The sequence below is a fragment of the Rhizomucor pusillus genome (assembly GCF_041956525.1).
Source record: "Rhizomucor pusillus strain CBS 183.67 unplaced genomic scaffold VTP01scaffold_7, whole genome shotgun sequence".
Classification (NCBI taxonomy): Eukaryota; Fungi; Mucoromycota; class Mucoromycetes; order Mucorales; family Lichtheimiaceae; genus Rhizomucor; species Rhizomucor pusillus.
This window is the reverse complement of record NW_027192149.1, coordinates 668,722-692,334: the sequence shown is the minus strand read 5'-3', so window position 1 is coordinate 692,334 and position 23,613 is coordinate 668,722. Positions and strand designations below refer to the sequence as shown.

The following is a 23,613-nucleotide window of genomic DNA, read 5'->3' as shown; positions in this document are numbered from 1 at the left end:
TGAGTTGGAAAAAAAATGAGACAGAGATAATTTCTCTTTTTGGGTTCTCTTTCTGCATAGCAGGAAACTCCGGTCTTGGGGTTGGGAAAGAAGTTGCATGTGTCACGTCAAATACCATCTCCTGACATTTGTATCCGTCTTGAATGACTAGTCAACGAATTTTGGACTATTATGTATATTGAATATTATATAGCATCTCGAAAGAAGCTTTCTACTATGATGTTTGAGCATTTCACGGCACCATCGAATGTTGATATCCCTTTGCCAATATGTTTGGCAACCATGGAAACATTATCCCGTCAGCTTTCCATTTTATGACAGGTGATAAGGATACTAGTGCTCCTAGTCAGCGTTGCTGCTGGAGTCGAAAACTAAATACTGTAAGCTTAGGGAACCTTGCAAATTTGTGATTCTTATTTCTTGGCTCTTTCGTGGCATTTTCTCTTGGCCGGTTGAAAGATCATGATTGCCTAATGGAAAATTGCTAAGCGCAAGCTTTTCCAAAACTGCTGATGCGCAGATATTTGAACCAGCAAATAGGATACAGCATCCCACGTTTAAACCATAAAGTAAAAAGTTAAACAACTAATCCGCTCGCTGCAGCCATCATTCACGCAATTGAAATCCTGTATCAAGATCCAGGAGCCTAGGATGTAGATCCTCCACCTGAAGGTTATTTCAAGGTCTAGCTTTGTCAAGGTTGGAGTAAGTAACCAAACATTTTCCACTTTAGCATGATAGCGTTGCATCAAATTCATGGACAACAATGCCACCGATGCCGACTCAACTGATATGGAGAGCTCAAGCCAAGGTCAAGTAGCATAACAGATCATCGTGGAGAATGGCACGAAGCCCGAAATTCACTAGTATAAACTCGTACGCATCATTATACAAGATGACGTGAGAGGGATTGGGCTTTGAGTGGTCCGGAAGGACTGCCCTGAATCTCGGTCGTTGTTTTCACGATCCGCTCATCTGTGCTTGTGAGACGTATGCAATGAGGTCAAACAATTGCGTATTTAGGTAACTCACAGTTTATTCCTGGTTTTCATTGAACACTCCAGCAAGGTGCATTGTTTTGACCGGCTGCTTGTTTTCCCGAGTATAGTTGAGGCCGCACACATGCATGCATTTCCACGGTATATTTACTCTTTTTTTCATTTTTCTCTTGTTTCCATCTTTGTCGTTGCCGTCTTCCTTTCCGTGATTGATGATGCAAGACACGACAGATCAGCGTGGTGGTTCGTTGACAGTAGATCAAGTTATCCAATACAATTCTAACAACTACTTACATGGCAAGAACAGTCGCCAGCAAACCAGATCGCAATGCCAGCATTGACAACGTCTCGTCATCTATCAGCGATGTTGAAAAATCCACATTGCATTCAGGGACGCCACCAAATGATGATATCGAGAAACTGATTATAGATCCGCTCAATCCGCGGGTAAGTAAGAAGCCAATATCCCTTGACGAAGTGCCAAGCACTCACAGATCGATCAATATGTAGAACTGGTCAAACTCGAAGAGATGGACTAACTTTGGCTTGGTCTTTTTCAACTCCCTCATCGGATACTTCACATCATCTGTCTATGTACGTAAATATCTCATGTTTGAACAATTTAATAACACACATGGTAACCATCTTGGTTAGATGCCAGCAACCGAAAATTTACGAGAATACTTTGATACCAGTTTGACCGTACGTGCATTCGATTATCTCAAGGAAATTTGGACTGAATGAATTGGATTAGACAATCAACGCAACGATTGCGCTCTTTATCTTCGTTGTGGGTGCCGCAGTAAGTTGCACAGAAGACGAGCTAAGTTGTCCTCACTCCGACTCACTCACACCTGCATGCGATAGCCGCTTGTCTGGGCACCGCTTAGCGAGCGTGTTGGAAGAAGGTATAGACCGATACAATCATTGTATATGTTTAGTTTGCTCACTCCTCTGTAAATCAGGTGGGTGTATACGATTGCCATGGCTCTGTACACCGTTTTCACAATTATCTGTGGCGTTGCTACAAACCTTGGCCTCTTTTTTGCCATGCGCATATTGCAAGGCATCGCATCGTCCGCTGGTATGGCCGTTGGAGGTGGAACAGTAGCAGATTTGTTCGCTCCACACGAACGTGGCAAGGCCATGAGCCTATTTATGCTTTCGTAAGTTGGCTCATCATCAGGAGCAACCATATATATATGTGGATCACTAATGCATTTAATTCACAAGTGTTATTATTGGGCCTGCATTTGCACCGATTGTAGGTGGCTACGTAGCACAGTACCTGGGATGGCGCTGGATTTTTTACATTTCGGCCATGTTTGGCGGTGCCATATTCATTGCTGACCTGCTGCTCTTGAGAGAAACATTGTATAGACCTCAGCAAGAGCAGCAAGCACAACAAAAGCCTGACAACGGCGCACGACGATCATTCAAATCACAACTGCAAGAACTCAAATTCAACCCTGTAAGCTATAATCATTGTTGGTCTGTCGTCATATGAGCTAACAACACTCTGATGTAAAAAAGCTTAAAAGTCTTGCTTTGCTGCTTCGGCCAGATGTGTTTTTAATATGCATGCCTATCAGTTTTGCATTTGGCTGGTTTTTCCTGTTGGTAACCATTCTCCCCTCGACGTATGCTGGCAATTATGACTTTGAAACTGGCTCGCTTGGGCTCCTGTACTTGACCGGTGGTATCGGCAACTCGTCAGGAAGTTTGGTTGCGGGCATCGTTGCCGATCGATTGTACGCACGACAAATGAAAAGCAACAACGGTGTATTCAAACAAGAATCCCGCTTGACACCTTTGTATCTTGGAGTTCCATTTCTGATCGGTGGATTTTTGATCTATGGATGGTTCCTCGAGAGTCACCTGCACTGGTTCACTCCGTTGGTCGGTTACTTGTTTAGTAAGTCGAGCTCAAACAAAACATCGACGCAAAAACAATTCTCATGACATTTTCTAGCCACCTTTGGCTCCATGTATACGATTACCACGGGTACAACCTATCTTGTTGAATCGTATCTGCAACTGTCGGCATCAGGTAAGAAATTTCGTTTTCTCTTTCAAGTTGACATCTTTCTAAATGCTAACGCCTGCCCTATTCTTGCAAAGTTGTCTCAGTCAGTAACTTTACACGGGGTGTTCTGTCTATGATATCATCACTCTTGGCTGTGCAAATCCGTGGGAGTTTGGGTGACGGATGGACATAGTGAGTGCGTCGGAGCGCTCCGTGACAAACAATCACTAACATATTGTATGCATCCATTTAGCACGGTTGCAGCATTGACGTTGCTAGTAATGTATTCAGCCTGCATACCCTGCGTGCAAGTGTACGGCGAACGCATGAGGGCCGCCAAACCTTGGTGGCAGAAGCGTTCACAACAGTAATAGCCTGGATATAGACATATTTAAATTACCTTTTTATGCATTGGATATCCCATCATCCGAATGAACTTATCTCACCGTACTATTTATTGCCTGTGCTTCGTAAACGTACCTTCCATGTCATGCAACTCTTTGGAGCAGGGAGTTGTCACAAATACTGCTGGGGTTTGATGGAATCCATTCAATAACAATTTTGTAATTTCTGTTTAAAAAAGGGTATTGACTGGCAATAGTCTATCATTCTTTTTCAGATCATACGAACATAACAACCATGAAAAAGGATCTCGGTGAGAATGCAAAGATTCAAATATTTTGTTGGAGTGCCAATGCTTATAAGTTACAAATTACCAGAAAAAATCCACGAGCAATTGGTTCACATTGCGAAGGAGACGTCTGAAGTCTCTCAACGGCAATATACTGAAGACGATGTACGAAAGCTCCAGGTAATATAATCTGCAACAAGTTCAATACAATCCGAATATATAACAGTAGATACTGCTGTTTTATAGAACAAGCTAATGGCCATTGACGAACAGTACAAGCAAGGAATCATCGACGATCGTGATACGCCCAATTTGGAAGATGATCCATACGAGCACCAAGGTCAAGGCCAGATTGCTGACGAATTAGCCAAGGTTCACAACACCCTGCATATGATGCTGACTCGTATCGACAAGTGAAACCCAAACAGACAATAAACCGATTATAAATAACGATTGCATATCTGCACTTGACTTTCTTGAGCACTGGGACTCATATCAGAAAACTATCTGAAGACTCCTGACCATATGAATTGTCACTTTGTACATGAATATTGTTTGCCTGTGGTATTAATGAGCGTAGACGTGCGTCACAGTGCATAAGAATGCCATTCTTTTTTGAACTTGACAGGAATACTGGTGGTCATTATCTACAAACATTGGAGAAATTTATTTTATTTCTTTGCATTGGCTTTAGTGTTGAGCTGTTTAACATATGGAATGAAGGTACGGCCGTCCATGTAGGGGACCAAAGGAGGTGGGATTTCGAGACCGTCCTCGCGCTGCCAATTCTCCAAGATAGCGCAAATGGCGCGTTCGGTGGCACACAGAGTCGAGTTCAAGCAGTGCACGTACTTCTTCTCGCGGTCAGACATCTTTTTGACACCGCATCGGATTTCAAGGCGGCGGGATTGGTAGTCAGTGCAGTTGCTGCAGGAGACGAGTTCCTTGAATTCGCCTTGGTATGGAAACCAGGCTTCCAAGTCGTATTTCTTTGCGGCTGCGTTGTTAAGAGCGCCAGAGACGATGGCTACGACGCGGTACGAGAGACCCAAGCTCTGGAAGAAGTCTTCAGAATGGCCGATCATTTCGTTGAACATTTCCCAAGACTTTTCTGGATCAGTCAAGACAAACTGTTCGACCTTTTCAAACTGGTGGACGCGGAAAATACCCCAGGTATCCTTGCCATGAGCACCGGCTTCCTTGCGGAAACAGGTAGAGTAACCGGCATATCTTTAAAGAATCACCAAGTGAGCACAATTCATCCAAGTACTGCTCTCGTCGTTAATACTTACTTGATAGGAAGCTGTTCAGAAGGCTTCTCGAACCATTCATTGGCGTGGAAGGCAGAGATAGGCTGCTCAGAAGTAGCAATAAGATACTTGTCATCACCATCACCGGAGACCTGATAATGATGAATAGTTAGTAAAGACAGATAAATAGATAGTCGCGGCGTGTCGTCGTGCCTTGTACAATTCCTCATCAAACTGGCTCAACTGAGCAGTCTTGGCCATGACATCCTTCTTCATGAAGAAGGGAGTCATCAACTTTTTGTAGCCGCGCTTAGCAAGGAAAGAAAGACCATAGTTGATCATGGCGAGGTTGAGATCAACACCAACACCTGTCAAAAAGTATCCACGGTGACCAGCAACGTTAGCACCACGATCCTGGTCGTAGCCATCTAACCGAGCAAGAACTTCGTGATGTGACAAGATATCAGTTTTTTTGACAGGCTCGACGCCGTTGTGGTTGTAAGTGCGAATAATCTCATTGTTATCCTGCAGGTACGCGGAATAAAGGTTAACAAATATGCCAGCGGATCTGGGTGGTGGCAGAGAACTTGCCTCATCCATAGAAGTGGGTACAGAAGCGTGGACAATATTACCAACGGTGGAGAGTTTCTCCTTCCAGATACTCTCTTCCTCCTTCGCCTGGGCCAACAACTGTTCCTTTTCCTTTTGGAGCTGTGCTTTCTTTGCAACGAGCTCGCTAGCGTCTTCCTTGGCCTTGAACTTTTTGCCAATTTCCTTTTGGATGGCGTTGATCTCCTTGTTTTTTTGTTCGCTTTGGAATTGAGCTACATGAGAGGGGAAAAAAATAAAGCGTCAAGAGAAGCGTCTTGTGCAGTTCAAAGCTGTGTTGTGTGGCGTACTCTTGACCCATTCTTTGTAGAGGGCAATGATCTCGTCAACAATTTCAACGGGAGCACCGCGTCTTCGCTGCGACTCCTTTACAATTTCAGGGTTACCACCGCGATCCTCCAAAAGCAAGTTAATATCCAACATTGTCGGGTGCCTGGTGAGTTTTTCGAAAGGGTTGCTTTCCCAATCAAAAGATTTCCCTATCCAAAAAGAAAAATTCTTCGGACAGCAAATTGGGGACCACTCGACGATGACAGACCATGAGTGACTCAAGGTTCACCTGACATGACAAGCCAGATTGGCAGGCACGTGTTTTGAAGTAACTGATTACTTGATCGTAGCCAAACTTCACAACCATCATCCCATATGCTAGAGTTCGTAGGAACGATGTAGCAATCCATATTGTAAGCGGATGATATGCTTGCCATTGAAAACTTCAAAGATCCATTTTGCATTATTCAATGGACGTTCCAAGCAGTGATTGTATTTTTGATGCAAGTTTTATATCAAGATATGTTTCTTCCAAATTTCTTTTCATCACCGTCTGTTGCTGCCCTGCTGTGCATTTTCCGGTGGAGGAGCCGATGAACTCATGAGAATAAGCAGACCCGCTAGGAGCAAATACCTACATTGATGTTAGAAGACGGATAAAATAAGTGAAGCGTTCTACTTGCCAGTATTTCTGGAAGAATGATTTTTCTTCTTCGTAGATAATCTCTCCTTCCTCCGTTCTCTGACCAGTCGGTACCTGTTGTCTTGTTTTCGCCGTCGTCGCGGCGCCGCCACCTTTTCCACCCAAAACGGGGCTTTTCCAAAGTCGTGTTAGCAAGCATTCGCTTTGCATAAGTGTCTCACGTACCGCGGTGCAGCATCGGCACGCACAATTTTAACCGTGCTTTTGGTGCTCTTTGGAGTTACCTGCCAATCATTGTTAAAGTTTGTACTCCTTTTTCGCTAGTAGACATGTAATAGCACCTCTTGGGTTCCTGAGACAGGACACTCGCTGTTGAGAGTGTAGTAATCAATGTGGTACACGTTGTCCTGATCGTCCAAATGCACTCTAAACTCGTCTTGATAATCGCTGGCCACAAGTTGACACTAACAGCACCGGTAAGTTGAACAACGCACGCTACTTAGCGTCTGTTTTTTTCTTACATATTTCACGGTAGTCAGCACGATGCGGTCAGTTTCTTCATCACGTACTTTGACTTGATACAGAGTCTTAGCATCAAACGTCGTTTTTACGTGTGTCTCTCTGCTGTTGGGAGTATACACAGGCGAGTGTGGTAGTCCAGTGATCTCGCCTCGCTTCACATAGTCGTTGCCGTGTTTGTGATAAACGGATAACTTTGGTACTCCAGCCTACGAACGTCAATCGTCAGCCTCGGCATTGTCTTTTTCATCACCACGTTGTTTTCCTTACTTCGGACGATTCAGCGGCGACAGTAGCTGCATAGGCTACAAGAACTGCGGCAAGTAAAGTCGATGCACGTCCTCCTCGCCGAGTCATGATCCTTGCTCTGGGTTGAACTGCTTGTCTGCCGTTGCGACTGGCCTGCATTTCTTCTCCGGCGACTTTGAATCAAGCAGGAACCTGTTTTAAAATTCTCATACGTTACAACAGGACAGGAATATACAAAAGACAAATCGAACGGACAGATATTATTATGAAACAATGTACCATTGATGAATTCATACATTGATGCAATGCGTGCTTTTTAGTTAACGTGCAGAGAAAAAATCAACAACAGTACCGACTACTCGGCCAAGATATGTTTTGCGAGGGGAAGAAGACGAAGATGGCGAAGATGAAATGGATTCTTTGGAGATTTCTTCCTGCTGCTTTTGCTGTTGCTCCTCAGCAGTATCATTAGAAACTTTCTGGATTTGAACATCGTTTGCATTATCGTTTCCTTCATGCTTTTTTTCTTCTTGAGCCTTTTCTACTTGTTCATTTTCATCATCATCGTCGCCGTCATCACATTCTTCAGTTTGCATACGTAAAAAAGACGCTGGTTTTGATTCCTGTGAAGCCAGAAAAGCGTACATATCCTGCGCATCTTGACTAGGCTCTGCCGTTAGAGGCGAGGATGCTTCGCGATCAAATGACGAGGTATGTGCGGGTATACTACCAGCACAACAACAGCGGTGAGTATGTGGATGCAACCTTTTTCTTGACAGGGTTCATACCTTGGATTATTATTACTATTATTATCATTATATTCTTCACTGTGCATGTTGTCACGATTGTTGCCGCCATCGTTGTCGTCAATAACCATTGGTTCATTGCCCTTCCTCGAGTCCTCTTGTTCTTGCTGTTGATTGTTGCTATCCACAGTAGATTGTGTATCGTTAGCATTTTCTGCGACTTTACTTTTTCGTTTCGGCTGGATCGATCCTTGACTGTCCGGCAAAACGAGGTGCTGGCTCAAGTCAAGCGTGGAATACGAATCTATCCGATTGAATTTGTACAATTTTTCAGATAATGGATCTGGTCGCCGGCGGCGGCGTCGGGTAGCATCATTGTATGCAAAATCATTGCCATCGCTGCTGCAGCCTTCTTTGGTTGCTGGATCCGCCTTGACTCCTTTGGTTGTTCCCATCACAACCTGCTCGGTGTTCTTCCGCCGTTTCCGCTGTTTAATACCTTTGTCTGATCCGGATGTGGAAATGTCCTTTGAGGCGGCTGTCAGGCCGCCCCAAGCACCGATCGTCGGTGTGACGATAGTACTGTGCGGTCGTAATTTTCTCCGTCTGCCCGGTTTACTGTTGTTAGGATTGCTTGCCGCCGCGGAACTTTCTTCATCCCCGCCCGCGTTGCTGCTGCTACCCATGGTTACGTCGGAAGAGACGCTGCTCTGTCGAGAAGACTCCCTTCGACGTTCGATTATGCTAAATATGTCTTCTTCTAGATCATCCTTTTCGTTCTTGTTCTTTTCTTTCAAATGTCTGAGTTTGCGTCTTTGTTTCTGTGGTTCAGCTTTTAGAAGGTCGTCATCTTCACAGACTCCTTCTTTAATGGAGTGTTTGTGGCGTAAAATTGTACGTCTTCTTCGTTGTGTTTGTTCAATGCCAAACGGCTGCGTGGTTAAGGATTGTGATGTTGATGATGTGTATGAAAATTCCATGTCAGAAGGTGATGTTGAAAAGATGCTCTTGCTCACTGTGCGTCTAACAGGTGAGGGTGAATCTATTGCCATAATATCGTGTTCTTGGTGTTCTTGGTCGTCGTCGTTCTCCAGATCGATAAAAGCCGGAAATGGTCTTGTACGTTGAGAGTTAGGTGACATTGAAGCTGCTGCGTTGGCTAACTTCGCAGAGAACCGTCGTACACGTGGCGTATCCATAACAGAGGAAAGCGCGAAGGTATTGCTACGTGTAGGTGTTGCGTTCTTCTCCTCTGTGTCTGCTCTTCAAATTAGAAATATGTCACCCAACGGCAAAGTATATACTCCTCACCGTTTTCCATTGCCGCGGTCTGGCGAGAGAGATCAGAGGTAGGCTCCATCGTATCAGAATTAAATGTTCCCTTGTCTGCCATTAACCGTCGTGATGCGATTGAGAACGAGCGAGAAGGAAGAGGAGAAGTGGTTTACAAGACAACGTTAGTGGTGTTGGAAGGAGGTTGATCACGATGCAACGGAAAAGCTGTAGTCCAAATTTTTGCTGGGCTGAGAGAGACTGTGCACCATGTTCCCGTTCAGCCAAAGGAATGCGGAAGACCCAGCCCGAACAATACAATGCATTCATTTTCATTGTCATCGCTCAGATAATCTACCCCTTCACGTTAAAAACAAAAATCTATACGCACTCTATCGTCGCCAGCAAAGTTGCATAGCAGTAATATCACCTGAATCAGCATATTCATCTATTATACAGTACAATGAGTTATCATACACTCCTGCGAATATATCCATATTGCAGGAACATAAACATTGCAAGAGCTTGCTGTCAAATAGGTTCTATTGTGGCTGTGGCCAGATAGCAGCAAGCAGCTGTAAAAGCTAGCAGCTGTAAATATTTCTGGCGGAAAAGAGGGAGGAAGAAGAGTAAAGGGGAAGGTCCCGATTTTTACATTAAGCTTGGTTAGATTGAACGACGTTGATACGTAGATCGCCGTACCATCGCTTAAACTGGCCTTTGGCTAGGTCGTTACATACTAATCTAGATCCAACTTGTTCAGAAGAGATGATCCGCTTACTGAGTACCTCGACAGATTCCGCAAGGTACATTATTCACTTTTAATGCCTCCTTTGCTACTTATTTGTGTACAATATTCTGGATTGTTAGTGATGCAAGATGCGGACGGTAAGTCAAAAACAGCCAACATGGTTCAAGCTCAAGCTTTTGGTTCATTTCCGCTGCGTTCACCATCTCACGTCCACTTCTCCATTCCCGGTTCCGTACGTACTGCAGTTGATTTAAATCAACTCGATTATCTTTTTCTGTTCAGATATCCTCCATTTCTTCACCACTCTTCAAATGGACCATTTCTATTGTACAAAACGACAACAACGACGCCAAAGATGTACAACGTCACGTAAACACAGTATGAGCACTCATGCAAGTCGCTGGTATAGCATACCCTCCAGAAGCCGATCCGTACACACCACCGTACTCTGTGAGAACCCCGTCAGTCTAACTCCAGCTAGAAACTTGCCCCGCTTGCTATATTAGGTCCACAATGACCGCGTACCCATACTGCTGTCCTGAGTATGGATTGACTACGGCTGGAGCGGAACGACAGCATCTTGGGACTGTCTTCAGCCACACTGAAGTATTTGCAAGGGAAAGCGAAGTGAAATACTGTGAGACTTTGCGATAATGCTTTTAATGGAATAAGAAGCAAAGGAGTAAAGTCTACCAATAGACGACTGTGATAAGAGAAAGTTCTATGAAATTGTTGTGTGATGCCAACCACCCACCCACACCTCCACAAAATTATTGATCAAGTACATTTTACGTCCGAATGTACAGTATGTTGCTCATTGACAATTTAATCGAGAGGAATACGCAAGGCTGGTCTGAGATTGGCCGGATCACTGTCAAACCACGGGTTCAAAAAACTTTAGCAATCTCGGCTTGTTCTGTATCCATGCCGATAGTATCCACGAGAGAGATACTTGCTCCATCGATGAAGAAAAGCAAAATAACAGGTCCTGTGGCCAAAAAGGGAACAAGCCGGCGGCGACTTTTTGGAGTTCATGGAGCAGGTGGCTAAACTTTGTATCGACGCCCAAAACTTGGAGGAGAAAATTTTGTTTCTTCCCCTTTCTTGAACCCCAACGATTAGTTCTGATCCAGGTTCATGGACATAACAAACAAGGATCCAGCCCTGGCAAGGGTCTCGTCTATAGATATCGAAATACAACCTTGATTCAAATTCAGGAAATGGTCCATCACTGTGTCTATCGTTATAATCATCTATCTATATACCGAATTATCCTTAGAGCAGCAGTTAAGCAGAATGCAGGAACAAAAACGTGATAAGAGCATGTTGTCAAATAGGATGCGTTATGGCTGTGGTCAGTGAGATAGCAAGTAGCTGTAAATATCTCCGGAGGGAGGAAGAAGAGTGATGAAAAGGAAGATCCCGGTTTACAATTGGCTTGATTAACTTAACGAGGCTAATACGGTAGATCGTACCACAGTTTAGTCTGGCTCTTGGCGAGATCGACACATATCTATCCAAATTCAACAATTTTTTTCATTAAGCGAATGATCCGCTTACTGTTGCATAGCTTGACAGATTCCGCAAAATGTGCACTTGCTCCTTTGCTGCTTAACATTGAAAAAGGCGTTCCAGGATTTCCGAAACATTCTTTCAGGCCTGTTTGGGTAGAGCTGCGTGTGTTGCGATTCTCCGCAGAGCCTGATGGCTCTTAATTGCCTTGCAGGTCCACTTTAGCGCTTCGCGAATTGAAACCGATTCATTTCAATCAACGTATCTGATTCGCTCGAGAACAGCGAGGTCGCACAGACAAGGCAGTGGTGAGTGGGCTCAAAGTTAACGTTGTTAAAAAATAGTTCATCGTCGGACGGCGACAGAGCCCATCAACAATTTCTGCTGCTGCTGCACGGTGCAACAGCTTTCCCTTTCTCTTGACTCTCACACACCCTTTTCCTTCCTCTCTCTCTTTTGTTTCTAACAGCACTTCACCCCTTACTTTCCCTTCGTAGTAACAGCAGGATCTATCCTCCTGGCATTCACGCTCTCTCTCTCTCTCTCTCTCTCTCTCTCTCTGTTCTATTGTTTTCTTCCCTTGAACAAAACTATTCTCGCTCAAGTGAGAAAGCAACAAACGCACGCTCACTCACTCACTCAGCTATTCAGCCGTACCTGGAAACTGTGTGAAAGGGACCGCTGTGATACTTAACAACAGACATCCTCGGTCCACCAACCAACCGATCCTTCGAGAGAGATAACATAACCTAGCAACGCTCCCACATTGTCGACATGGCAGCAACGTGTTGTGCAAGGTTCAGCCCGTTTTACAGTGATTGCAACAACGAAAAGGACTGGCTCATTCATACAAGTTTAAACGCTTATTTAGGCTGAGCAAAGTATACGTGATCACCACCAATCTGCTCTTTGCGTGTCTCGGCATTGCATTCATTGCATTCGGCGTGATTGGCGAACGAGACCGTTTTAAAGGTGCCTCGCTGTTTCCCGAACTCACATTTAAACGTACGCAAATCGAAAAACGGGTGAAAAAAGGAGGATTAAAAAGAGATGGATACTGAGCCAAAACACATATATCATTGCTTCTATATAGTTATTGCGATTTTGGGGGCAATCATCCTCGTGGCTGCACTGATTGGCATCGTGGCAGCCTTCACGCGGCGCAAATTCCTGACGTATATTTACATGATTATTGTCATTGTTGCGCTCGTCTACCAAGTAGTTATCGGTATCCGAGTGTATCAAAAAGCGGCCAATCCCTCCGGTTACCTGGCACCAATTTGGGCTACAGCAAGCGAATCTTACCGAGCCCACCTTGAGAACGAAGTGAGCATCATTTCACGTACCCATGTTCCTCAATGACTTATAATCTGTATAGTTTTCCTGCTGCGGTTACAACAATGCGATGGACGCTCCGGCTGTTACTGACACGTGCAACCCAACTTCTGGCATGATTTCGACCGATCCGCCCTGCTACGATACCCTCAACAGCTACGTTCACACGGCGTTCGTCCGAGTATACGCTGTTCTGTTTGCTGCGCTCGCTGTAGAAGTGCTGGCTCTTTCAAACGGTATCACGATCCTTTGCACTAGCTACATTTACGGCGACGACGATGATGCTGAACGCAGACGCCGAAGGAAGTCAGGTATCCGGCTCGACGACATGTCTCCCGACACACCTACGACTGCAGGCTCACACAACCACTACGGTCTCTCTGCAGAAGAGGCCAAAAGCTACTACGGAGCCGGTTACAAGGAAGATACATCATCATATTCTGGTCGTAACCCTCGCTACGACAGTTACGACATGTACAGACAAGAAAACAGTAGCCGTGTACAGTATGGAGACCCATACAGTAACGGTAGATACTATTAGCAACAGACCCTATCTCCATCCTACTACTATTTGTCCCATTTTCTTCTCCGTCTTCACGCTGTCTCTTTTTATCTATTTTCTTCTTCCTATATTTTTCCTTTTGCGTCTTTATTACCTCTGTAAAATCCTTTTTCTCTTTTTCTATTGTTATATTTCAGGGAATTCAATTATTCTTGTGCTGGTTTGCTGGTCTGTCCACCCCCAGCAAGGTTTCATAAATGATAATAATAATATAATAATAATGGCAAGTGCATAAGGGGTAAGAGTGCACCGCCCTCCTCACGTGGCACAAGACCAAAGCATATCTGCAGCCGAAATGACGGTGCATGGAAGCTTATTCATTGTGGTATTCAATTTTTCATCCTTGCTTTTCTTCTTCCCGTTTAACTTTTTTTTCTTTTTGGCAGGAGCGAGGGAAAATAAGCTCCATGTTAGCTGAGGATAATCGTTCACGGCAAAAGCGAAACAAACCATGTACGTATATATATAGCTTGCCGCACAGCTGCGTTTTTTACCCCATACTGTCAAAGGTGAGAATTGCCGGGCGCACCGTCGAAAGTGCTTTGTGGCACAAGGGACGCAATGCGAGCGATGTATCAACATGTCACTGCCTTGCATCTTTACGAATGTTGCGAAGCCGGTCATCCCAAAGAAGTTTGTGCCAGTGTCGAAACGTAATCGCATGTTTACACAAGTCCAACTGTTGGAGGACGAAATCGTGGCCATGGAGCGGCAACTCGAGCAACTCAACGTCGCCGTCGATGTGCGAGAATTCAGGGGCAGCAGCAGCGGAAGCAATACCACGTGTGAACAAACGCAGCTGCAGCAGCAACAGCAACGACAGCAGCAACGGCTCAAACGCCGAAAGATCAATGACGTGATCAGCAATACTGATAAGCGTCTGTGGCAACTCACAGTTACCCGGGTAAGCGACGCTTTCAGCTACGAGACATCCATACAAAACATTTCCGACATCTTGGTGTTCCTCAGAGAGACACTGCGATATTTTTCCATTCACTCACCCGATCGGACACCTGCGTTTCACGTTGACAGACGAGAGCATTCGCTTACTGTGACCAACAAGGTGTTGGTTATTGAGGGGATAATATGGTCATTCTTCACCAGCAAAAAGGAAGACGAGAGACTTTCGACCCCGCCACCGCATGCATCCTCAGCCATGTCATGCACGACGCTGAAGCAGCAAACGACTTTTTTCAAAATACATTGTATCGAGATCTATTTCTCCTGTATAGGTCTCGTGAATCCTGTCCTTGTCCAACCATATTACGAGCAGTATTTGAAGCTCAATCCGTCGTGCATGCTGGCGGACGCCATCGCTGCGTACATTGGCTATGCACAGTGTCAGCACATTGCCGTTCCGATACATGCACGTCTAGAACTCGCAGAAAGCTGCCGGGAAAACGCAAAGACGATGCTCCGGGAAATCTTGTTTGAGGATGAACCGAACGTGGAGGTGCTTGCGACCTTGTTATTCTTGGCCCTGTCCTCCTTAATCCTACTTCGGAATAACGAGGGACGAACTTACATCAGTTTAGCCTGGACGATGTGCATGCAGCTGCGCAGCCAGTATCTTCCTGTGCTGCGTGACACCAATTGCCAAGATGAACGGGCGCTCGCCGAAGCAGAGTCATGGCGACGGATATTTTACATGGTTCGGGATCTTGAAATCAGCATGCATATAGTGTACGACGGACACGGAAGAGGAGTATCATCAGCACTCCTCCACGATGACATTGGTCAGCCAACGCCTGTACCTTGCGAAGCAGCGAATGATACACTCCGCAGTGCCGTCGAGGTGTATTGTCACATTATACGGCTCAATGATTGCCATGCGTCTACAAAACTGGATGAAATCGGTTATCGTCTTTTGGCTGGCTCCATGGACACGATAGCCTGCACCGACGTTGAGTTCCTGGAGAACCAAATGTTTGGCCTGTGGCAAAGTTTGCCTTCAGAGTACCGCTTAGCGAATGGACCCATGGAATATGTGCAACTGGATCGTGTTCAACAGTGTCAGAATCCGCAGATTCTTTATCTCAACAAGCTTTATTACTGCTATTGGCTGGCACTGGAAACCAGACTAATGCAAGATCCAACACGGACCAATCTTGTTGGTGCATCCCTGGCACGCATGGATGGGGACCGTGCGTTACTGATAGTCTCTATCTGTTGCGATGCAGCTGCAAAGATATTCCAGGTCTTGCGATGCCGGCTTGCTTGCGTCCTTGATTTACACTGGGTGATGATCGCCAGCGATGCAATGCGCATGCTTATGAAGTCCGCCAACCCTCGCATCCAATTCCAAGCCAAGCGCAACTTCCAGGAAGCATTAAATGTTCTCTGCAGCTTCATCCATACTCCTAACAGTCCTTACAACAACAACAACAACAACAACAACAACGATTGTAATGATATTCCATGCGATAGCTGCAGCATCGTCACCGCCACTAGCTCCTCTACATCCAGCTCCACTTGTAGCTCCTTTCGCTCAACCCCTGCCACTGCCACACCATCCTTTGTCGATGACCTGACTTCCGACGACCTAATCGACGCAAAGGTCTCTGCTTCGACGCCAACGACAACAGCATCTTCCAACTCGCAATCTATGCATCCAACACCGTATTCTGTAGCACCGTACTTTGTCGAAGTCAAGAAAGCATTGGATATGTATCTTTTCCAGACACAATATTAGCAACCCTTTCCCTTTCCTACTTCTTGTCTCTTATATGGTCCCTATTTACTTCCCATGTAACACGTTGTACATAACAGATTTTTTTGTTCCTATCACAATTGCAATACATCACTGGCATCAGTCATTCTCTCTGTCCTTTTTTTTCTGCCCGAAAAGAAAAAAGCAAGTTTATAGATGATGCAAACGAAACATGTACATACAAAAGGTTTGGGAAGAGATATGTATATAAATGATGTGTGTGTGAGAGGGAGATAAACGATGCAGATGAAGGTTGCATAAATTGCTGTACAAAAGACAAGCCATGAAAGAAACAATTATGCCTCTCTATGACCGTTCGTAACCAACAAGGTAGCCCAGAATATCAGACAGACTGACGATGCCAACAAGTCGTTTATCCTGATCCACGACGATGAGTCTGTAGACCCGCTGCCGGCGAATCGTTTGGAATATAGAGTACAATGTATCATTGAGCGTGCATGTATGGACGCCAGGGTAATCCTACCATCAGTTAATTATTGAGCAACCACTGGGTATACTGCGTACTACCTTTGGACGAGCTTCCAGCGCTTCGCCAACAGGAATATCCAGCTCATTGTAACGACCAGCACGAGCGATGCTCTTTAAAAATAAACGTAAATTACACTTCCGTTGTTCGTAGACTTTGTCTAATCAACTTACCATGACATCCACCGTTTCGTAAACGTTCAAGACGACATCTAAGGTCATAAGTCCATGGCATTACTACGATTACTAGCACTGATACATACCATTCTCATCCACGATAGGTACTGCACTGATTCTCTTGTCGACAAACATGTTGATCACCTGAATCACAGGTGTTGAGAGCGAAGCAACTGCGATGCCCTGATACGTTCCAATTCTTAGCTCTGAAAGAGGACGTCGCAGCGATCGAGTATCTTTGTACTAGAAGAAAAAGTGGCTCTGTCAACTTGAGATAGATAATTCATATATATTGTGCACATCTTACGTTGACTGCAATAAACTTCAGGATACGATACTGGGTAATAACACTAACAATCATCTCCGTTCCGGTTTCATCGTGATCCAAGAGCGGCACGCGATGCGCACGGCTTTCGGCAAGCAAGCGGCAGGCGTCGTACAGGGTCGACATTGGATGCATCGACAAGAGCTGCGGTGCAGGTGCTCCCAATCGTCTCTCAATGTCCCGCAAATGTCGGATCTCTATCTTTTCGATATCCCGCAATGCATCTTCCACGCACGAATGCTTGTAGTAATACTGGATCAGGTTGAGGAAATCAGAAACTGTCAGCATCCCTGCAAACTGCTGTCTCTCGCTCGACCATATGGGTGCTGACACGATGCCTAGGAAGGTTGAAGTCAAGATGTCTTGTAAAAGTGCAAGGATAAAGGTTTATCTCTTATTATACCATTCTGAACAAGCGCAGCAAGCGCCTTCTTGACCAGCAAACGAGTATCAAATACGATCAAACGGTAGCTAACCGGTAACACATCATACGCTGTGTGCTCTTTTAGAAACGATCGCACGGAGGATTGAATCTCGTTCGACGATGGGGATATTCCTCTGCCAGGTAGGCTGTCCCCAGAGCTAGAAGAAGAGTCCCGCAGCAGGCGCTCATCCGGTGGTATGCCTTGGAATGCCATCAAACGGATTGCGTTCGCAAAGGGAAACAACTGCTGCCTGTATCAGCGTTATGTTCCCAAAAATGATGCTTAATAGTTGCCCAATTCAAGAAGCGCTCACAAAATGTTTGGGGTTGCTGCTTCAGCTGGCATTGACGGAAGCATGTGCCCAACATCGGCTATATACACACTTTTGAAGAGTCTCTTGTTCCTTCTGATTTCACGCACTGAAGAACCCATTCTGTCGTCTTTTACAAAGTAGAATGCGCCGCTATGCAGCCGATTTTAGTGCGTTCAGGAATACATCAATAAATAAATTGATGAGATAAAAAGCATATGTATTAGCAATTTATACAATGCGTTCTAACTCTCTTGCATAAACCAGAGTTTGTGTAATGATCTGCTCCTGTGGTATTTCGACTTGGGTGTTGTCTTCTGTTCCAAAGTGGATAATCTGTTCTCCAGGATGTACCTTCCAGCCGCGCTGCAAATATCGAATGTATTACCACAATCTGTAAAATGCTAGAGAGAAAATGATATCATCCCACCTTTTGGCAAAAATCGAGCAGCTCCTTTGTGTTCTTTAAGAAAAGCAAAGTGCCAGCATCTTGTAAAGGCAAAGAGTCGTATGCTTTCTCGCTGCAGTTTGCAATCTCATCTCTGAAAATAATCGTCAGTATCAGCTAGCAAGTAGAAGTTTTCCATGTCTAACCTGATGGTCTCGATAAGGATATCGTAAAAGAACATGAATTCTTCGCCTTGCACTGTATTTCGGGTACTCCAAACCTTGTTGTAACTTCCTTCCATTAAGAATTGTTCTAAAAACAAGCAATTATTACTGGAAACGTCCTCCTGATGTCCATAACCGCAAATATTCTCTTACCCAAATCAACGGCTTGCTTGATATATTGGTTCGTCTGAAGCTGGTCAGGATCGATGGCTTCCAGAGCTGTGTGGAAATCAGATAGTCGGTTTTGAGAAAGAAGTCGTAATAAGTTTAAGCCGGTAAGCGGGTACATTTGAGGCGAAGGCGGAATGACAGATCTAAACACACAAAATTATTCGCTGACATTCAAGCAAATTCCCTATGTATCCAAGGCACTTACGCAAGGTCGTGGTAGTATGTGTTGAGTTGAGCAATGTATCTTTCAAAAGACTCTATATCCTTTGCGCGTACACTGTAGTATGCTCCCATCTCGAGAATCTCGCCTAGGAGCAGTTAAAATCGGAAACTTGGATCCACCAAACCATGTCTGAATGCTTACGAGCTGTTACAAGCGTGTCGACGTTTGCTTTGTCAGGTGTTGGGTTAAAAAGGCCAAGCACTGTAAATGCAATCTATGTACGCGCGTTCCACTGTAAGAATCCTCAAATACGTATTACTGTTATAAAATGTCTCTACCTTAGACTGTGACAGCAATTGGTTGCATTTCTGGACGTTGGCGTTGGGGCTACTGAGTTCTGCTTTCAATTGATCGCGAAGCGAAACAAGTTGCTGCTGTTGGTTTGACATTGTACAGGCGGTGAAAAGACACGTAAGCGGGGTCGTCCAGCAAGTGAGCGACAAAAAATGGTTCGCTGCTTGAAACTCTATCCATCGGAATCACTTATCACCGAATACCAAACTCCAAGAGAACAGCAAAGTTAAGCACAGTAAATGCAGTGGATGAGTCTGCCAGTAGCTATGACCTTGTGCTAATATGTAGTATTAAACTCTTTCAGAGCTAGTACGCACACAGAATGTATACATGCACTGGGCGGTTTAGCTGGTTCTGATTGGCTGCATCGCTATCCACTCTGTGTTTCAAATCATTTCCGTGCGCGCTCGCCCGCTATACTCTCGGTCCGTCTCCTCTCTTTTCAAACAACTTTTTTTCCCTTTCCTCCTTTCTTTCTCAACGCGCCTTGTTTGCATCATGGCAGAGGCACAGCAGCAGCACCATCCGCCTGCGTCATTTGAGCCTGCAACAGATTTTGGATTCTTGTCGCCCGGCGCCGCACTCCTTGATAAAACGAATTCGTCAAACTCACTCAGCCCGCCGTCGTCGTCATCTCTCGGCTCGCTCAATGGCTCGACGAGCATCGCAGATCACATTACGTATCACTTAGCACAGCTGGATGCGCAAGAACAGATGCATCAGCCACTAGCACTGCAGCAGGCGAACAGCAGCGCAGGAGAACTCATTGACCACTCAAATCAGCACGTTGCAGAATGTGTAGTGGAGATTTCACCGAACGAACGATACGGAAGACTCAACACGGTTCTCGGAAAAGGCGCCTTTAAAGTTGTGCACAAGGCGATTGATCACGAAGATGGATTCGAGGTTGCCTGGAATGTCCTGCAGGTATATATTTACAGAAATTAAGAGATTACATGCGCTAGTGTATGTCTGTGTGATACAAAGAGACAGCTTTCCCTGTGTATGGGAATTGGGGGATGGAGCAAGGGAGGGAGATCTTGTATATATGAAATGGCCTGATGTTTGGCAAAGATTGTGCACGAGAACAACAAGGACATTGGACACGAAATTGAAATTCTCAAGTCCGTCCGGCATCCAAACATCATTGCGTTTCACGATGCGTGGATCGGTCAAAACAAAACGGAATTCGTGTTTGTGACCGAACTGATGACTTCGGGCACGTTAAGGTAAGAGAAGGGAGGTTTTGTGAGAGCTCTATTTAGTCTATGAACTCGGTACAGCCCTCCTCCTGGATCATTACTTTCTAACTAACAATCTTGTACTCTCTGGTAAACTTTTAGAGAGTATATCAGGAAACTGAGTTTGCCGAATCCGAAAATCGTAAAACGATGGAGCCGTCAGATCCTCAAAGGACTCGCTTACCTGCATGGTCACAACCCACCGATCATCCACCGAGATATCAAATGCGACAACATATTTATCAACGGTGCACACAATGAGATCAAGATTGGTGATATGGGAACTGCAGAAAATATGTGGCTCGGCGATAAAAAGTATACGCTTATCGGGACGCCCGAGTTTATGGCCCCAGAAATGTATGAGGAACGGGGTTACTCCGAGAAGGTCGACATTTATGCCTTTGGCATGTGCCTGCTGGAAATGGTCACCGGCGAGTACCCTTACTCTGAATGCACCAACGCCGCACAAGTGTACAAAAAAGTTTCCCAGGCAAGTAGCATTGATGAAAAGGCAAGGACATTTTTCCACTGTGACTGATATATCTCAATATTGCAGCATATCAAACCAGAATCCCTCAATAAAGTATCGAACCAACAAGTTTTGGACGTCATCAACAGCTGTCTCTCGGAGAATGAGAATGAAAGGTAATTATGTGTAGTGGCGTTGGTAATACCTTGTATACTCATGCATGGTTCACCGTTACCTATTTATTTCTTCAGATTATCTGCACAAGAGCTCTTGGAGTGCTCCTTTTTAGCGGTTGAACCGGATGTGCAGCTCTTAGCGGCGGATCCCTCGCATAAACTGCTAACGTTGCAGGTTGTGTTCAAGGGATCAGACAAAGTGTCAGTTAAATTTGAGTTCAATGTGGCAAGTATTGACGTGGATCACTTTTCTTTCTGTGATGAAGATGATGATGCTTACTTGTAAGAGCAGGAAAAAGATACAGCCGAGGAGGTTGTCGCGGAAATGGTAATACTTAACACGCGCGATAAGGACTTATGTTAACTGTAACCTCGGTGTAGATTGAGGAACAAGTTCTTCCTGAACGGTACCAGCATTGGATTACAGGAGAACTTAATCGGATATTGCGGGATATTCAAAAGGAAGAGTCAGAAGGAGATAGTCGCGTGAACGGTCACGACCACCGAGAAGTATGGCGACGAGATACCGACGCCGAAAGTGATCTGCAAAAGTTACGTCAAGAACTCAGCCGAGCTACTGAGCGTGCGCTGGAAGCAGAGCGGCGGCGCGAGATGCTTGAAACACAGATGCGGCAGGCCGAAGAACGGTTGCGAGAAGCCGAACTAGAGCTGGACCGATTAATGAAAGAACGCAGGTATGACGCGGACAAAAAGGAAGAAGAAAAAAAACTGACAGTCCTCGACTTTTAGGGCACTAGAGAACGGCGCAAGCGAAGCAATCCCACAGCAAGCGAATGTGTTGAATCAAGCGCTGGCAGAGTACTCTGATGATAGCGACATTGATGATTTTGTACGTGCCACTGCAGCAGCCGCGCATCGAGGAGAAGATAAAGCAATCGAGTGGGCCGCCAAATTGAAAGAGCAAGATATCATAACGGTTGGAGATTTACGCGAACTTTTGGACGAAGATTGGTCCAGCATTGGTTTGACAGTCTTTGCGCTGCGAGCACTAAAAAACATGTTATATCAATCAAAAAGAGGAGGAGGAACGACCGACTCTGGTGAAGCGACTGCCTAAGCAGTTGTCCCCTACTATGTATACCAGCATGATATCTGATTTTTTTATCCCCCCCCATCCCCCAATCCAACTTTCGCCTAAGACATTTGTAGAAAGTCCCTCAAAAATGACATTCTATATAGCAAACAATCGATATAATAAACCTTTACTGCATCCACTTATTCTTCTTGTAAGGTAAAAAAAAAGAAATAAAGACAGGAAAGGAACAGGTGACAATGCTGTGCTGCGCTACACACCGTGCTGAGCTGAGCTGGACTGCAGCAAGCTCCAAACCTGTTCTTGTTCTTCTTCCACTCCTCCGACGCTTGCATTGGTCACGCTTACATATGAACAACAATAGAGGCAGACTGTATCCGTCTGTGCCGCCGCCAGCGCCTTCTGCACCTCCATACTCTTCCACGGGAGATTATGACCCACAAGCTATGCCGTTAGAACCGCCTCCACCGTATGCGGACCAGCTCCGTTTCCCGCCGCCATCAGCACCACCTGCTCCCTTTGCAAATGATAACAGGCCAGCACTGCAGCCTACTACACCGATGTATGGTGCCATCTCTGAAATGAGGCCCGATTTAGCAGTAGTCCCTCTTTCGAGCCTCAAAAGCGATCCAGAGGTGGTGCAGTGCCCGTCTTGCGGGCAACAGGTGGAAACGGTGACGGAGCACAAGAGCGGAAGCGCAGTTGCATTCAGCATATTAGTGCTATTTATTCTGGGATGCCATTCCGGCGGTTGCCTGATTCCCTTCTGCTGTCCGCCGCTCAAGGACGTACACCATACATGCCCTGCTTGCAATGAGACCATCGCTGTGTATTCGCGACTCGACCAGACTGTGTCGATGCCTTCAACGTCATAACCGTATTGGATCCAGCTAACATACATCCTATACCAAAATCCATTCCAAAATGATACTGCATATATATAAAAAGTCAACGTAAATAGTTGCGATATACTGTACACTTGATTCTGATTTTGAACAAAATACATAAATGAAAGCTTAACAATCTTATGGCCGATTATAACGCGCAGGAAGTATCTCTATTTCTCTCTCCTTATCAATAACTATTCAGGAGTGTGCCTCGGTAGTTTGCACTGAATAGTGTGAACGTGTATATGAAGTCTTAGATTTTCAATCTGTGGATTAATAATTTGTGTTCCGGAAATCCCCAGTGTCTTTGCGTGAAGTGCATCGCGTCGCAAGGAGCGCCCAAGGCAAGGTTTTGGGATCAAGCATTAAGTTCACCTTTTTGTATCAAACCTATACATTCCCGAACCTCGCTGTGTCTTTGCGCGAAGCGCATCTCCACGGAGGAGCGCTCCAACACGTTGAGGACATAAAGAAATGAAGGCTACTGCTATGGACTAAGGCGAAAATGCCGGGCGTATGTGCGCCGCGGCGCAGGAGCTCCAACAGCAAATCAAGTGTGTGTTCCATTGAGCGCCGACCCGAATAAACCGGAAGTTCGACAGCGCATTATTTGCAGTAGCGAAGTGGATACAAAACCGCCGTCGAATAGAGGTTTATGAAGGAAAGCGAGCAGCACAACG

General features: G+C 45.3%; 11 protein-coding genes across 11 annotated transcripts; 6 read left to right on the top strand and 5 right to left on the bottom strand.

Annotated features, from left to right (window-relative positions):
* Positions 1–1,210: 1,210 nt before the first annotated feature.
* VTP01DRAFT_9744 (uncharacterized protein) lies at positions 1,211–3,395 on the top strand (the record flags this gene model as incomplete). The annotated part of the gene is made up of 12 exons (XM_069389003.1): positions 1,211–1,241; positions 1,306–1,445; positions 1,509–1,592; positions 1,653–1,700; positions 1,753–1,800; positions 1,866–1,906; positions 1,964–2,164; positions 2,232–2,469; positions 2,532–2,913; positions 2,971–3,048; positions 3,120–3,216; positions 3,278–3,395. 12 exons carry the CDS (start codon positions 1,211–1,213, stop codon positions 3,393–3,395), a joined length of 1,506 nt encoding a protein of 501 aa, XP_069240163.1.
* Positions 3,396–3,718: 323 nt separating this feature from the next.
* On the top strand, positions 3,719–4,072 carry VTP01DRAFT_9743 (uncharacterized protein; the record flags this gene model as incomplete). The annotated part of the gene is made up of 2 exons (XM_069389002.1): positions 3,719–3,835; positions 3,902–4,072. 2 exons carry the CDS (start codon positions 3,719–3,721, stop codon positions 4,070–4,072), a joined length of 288 nt encoding a protein of 95 aa, XP_069240162.1.
* Positions 4,073–4,326: 254 nt separating this feature from the next.
* VTP01DRAFT_9742 (uncharacterized protein) lies at positions 4,327–5,937 on the bottom strand (the record flags this gene model as incomplete). Its single annotated transcript, XM_069389001.1, has 4 exons — positions 4,327–4,885; positions 4,948–5,057; positions 5,119–5,729; positions 5,805–5,937. The coding sequence occupies 4 exons, from the start codon at positions 5,935–5,937 to the stop codon at positions 4,327–4,329; spliced, it is 1,413 nt and encodes a 470-aa protein (XP_069240161.1).
* Positions 5,938–6,330: 393 nt separating this feature from the next.
* VTP01DRAFT_9741 (uncharacterized protein) lies at positions 6,331–7,354 on the bottom strand (the record flags this gene model as incomplete). The annotated part of the gene is made up of 6 exons (XM_069389000.1): positions 6,331–6,418; positions 6,468–6,599; positions 6,653–6,711; positions 6,769–6,891; positions 6,949–7,155; positions 7,217–7,354. 6 exons carry the CDS (start codon positions 7,352–7,354, stop codon positions 6,331–6,333), a joined length of 747 nt encoding a protein of 248 aa, XP_069240160.1.
* A 161-nt stretch (positions 7,355–7,515) lies between these two features.
* VTP01DRAFT_9740 (uncharacterized protein) lies at positions 7,516–9,334 on the bottom strand (the record flags this gene model as incomplete). The annotated part of the gene is made up of 3 exons (XM_069388999.1): positions 7,516–7,921; positions 7,984–9,199; positions 9,253–9,334. The coding sequence occupies 3 exons, from the start codon at positions 9,332–9,334 to the stop codon at positions 7,516–7,518; spliced, it is 1,704 nt and encodes a 567-aa protein (XP_069240159.1).
* Positions 9,335–12,250: 2,916 nt separating this feature from the next.
* VTP01DRAFT_9739 (uncharacterized protein) lies at positions 12,251–13,352 on the top strand (the record flags this gene model as incomplete). The annotated part of the gene is made up of 4 exons (XM_069388997.1): positions 12,251–12,273; positions 12,348–12,481; positions 12,570–12,802; positions 12,855–13,352. The coding sequence occupies 4 exons, from the start codon at positions 12,251–12,253 to the stop codon at positions 13,350–13,352; spliced, it is 888 nt and encodes a 295-aa protein (XP_069240158.1).
* Positions 13,353–13,780: 428 nt separating this feature from the next.
* On the top strand, positions 13,781–16,065 carry VTP01DRAFT_9738 (uncharacterized protein; the record flags this gene model as incomplete). Its single annotated transcript, XM_069388996.1, has 2 exons — positions 13,781–13,826; positions 13,883–16,065. The coding sequence occupies 2 exons, from the start codon at positions 13,781–13,783 to the stop codon at positions 16,063–16,065; spliced, it is 2,229 nt and encodes a 742-aa protein (XP_069240157.1).
* A 324-nt stretch (positions 16,066–16,389) lies between these two features.
* Positions 16,390–17,709, bottom strand: VTP01DRAFT_9737 (uncharacterized protein; the record flags this gene model as incomplete). Its single annotated transcript, XM_069388995.1, has 6 exons — positions 16,390–16,563; positions 16,612–16,683; positions 16,744–16,781; positions 16,833–16,989; positions 17,054–17,409; positions 17,475–17,709. The coding sequence occupies 6 exons, from the start codon at positions 17,707–17,709 to the stop codon at positions 16,390–16,392; spliced, it is 1,032 nt and encodes a 343-aa protein (XP_069240156.1).
* A 328-nt stretch (positions 17,710–18,037) lies between these two features.
* On the bottom strand, positions 18,038–19,201 carry VTP01DRAFT_9736 (uncharacterized protein; the record flags this gene model as incomplete). Its single annotated transcript, XM_069388994.1, has 7 exons — positions 18,038–18,172; positions 18,237–18,348; positions 18,401–18,506; positions 18,572–18,732; positions 18,795–18,897; positions 18,954–19,026; positions 19,091–19,201. The coding sequence occupies 7 exons, from the start codon at positions 19,199–19,201 to the stop codon at positions 18,038–18,040; spliced, it is 801 nt and encodes a 266-aa protein (XP_069240155.1).
* A 403-nt stretch (positions 19,202–19,604) lies between these two features.
* On the top strand, positions 19,605–22,070 carry VTP01DRAFT_9735 (uncharacterized protein; the record flags this gene model as incomplete). The annotated part of the gene is made up of 8 exons (XM_069388993.1): positions 19,605–20,033; positions 20,181–20,335; positions 20,450–20,837; positions 20,904–20,992; positions 21,068–21,218; positions 21,285–21,320; positions 21,374–21,687; positions 21,743–22,070. 8 exons carry the CDS (start codon positions 19,605–19,607, stop codon positions 22,068–22,070), a joined length of 1,890 nt encoding a protein of 629 aa, XP_069240154.1.
* A 326-nt stretch (positions 22,071–22,396) lies between these two features.
* On the top strand, positions 22,397–22,921 carry VTP01DRAFT_9734 (uncharacterized protein; the record flags this gene model as incomplete). Its single annotated transcript, XM_069388992.1, has 1 exon — positions 22,397–22,921. One exon carries the CDS (start codon positions 22,397–22,399, stop codon positions 22,919–22,921), a length of 525 nt encoding a protein of 174 aa, XP_069240153.1.
* Positions 22,922–23,613: the final 692 nt, after the last annotated feature.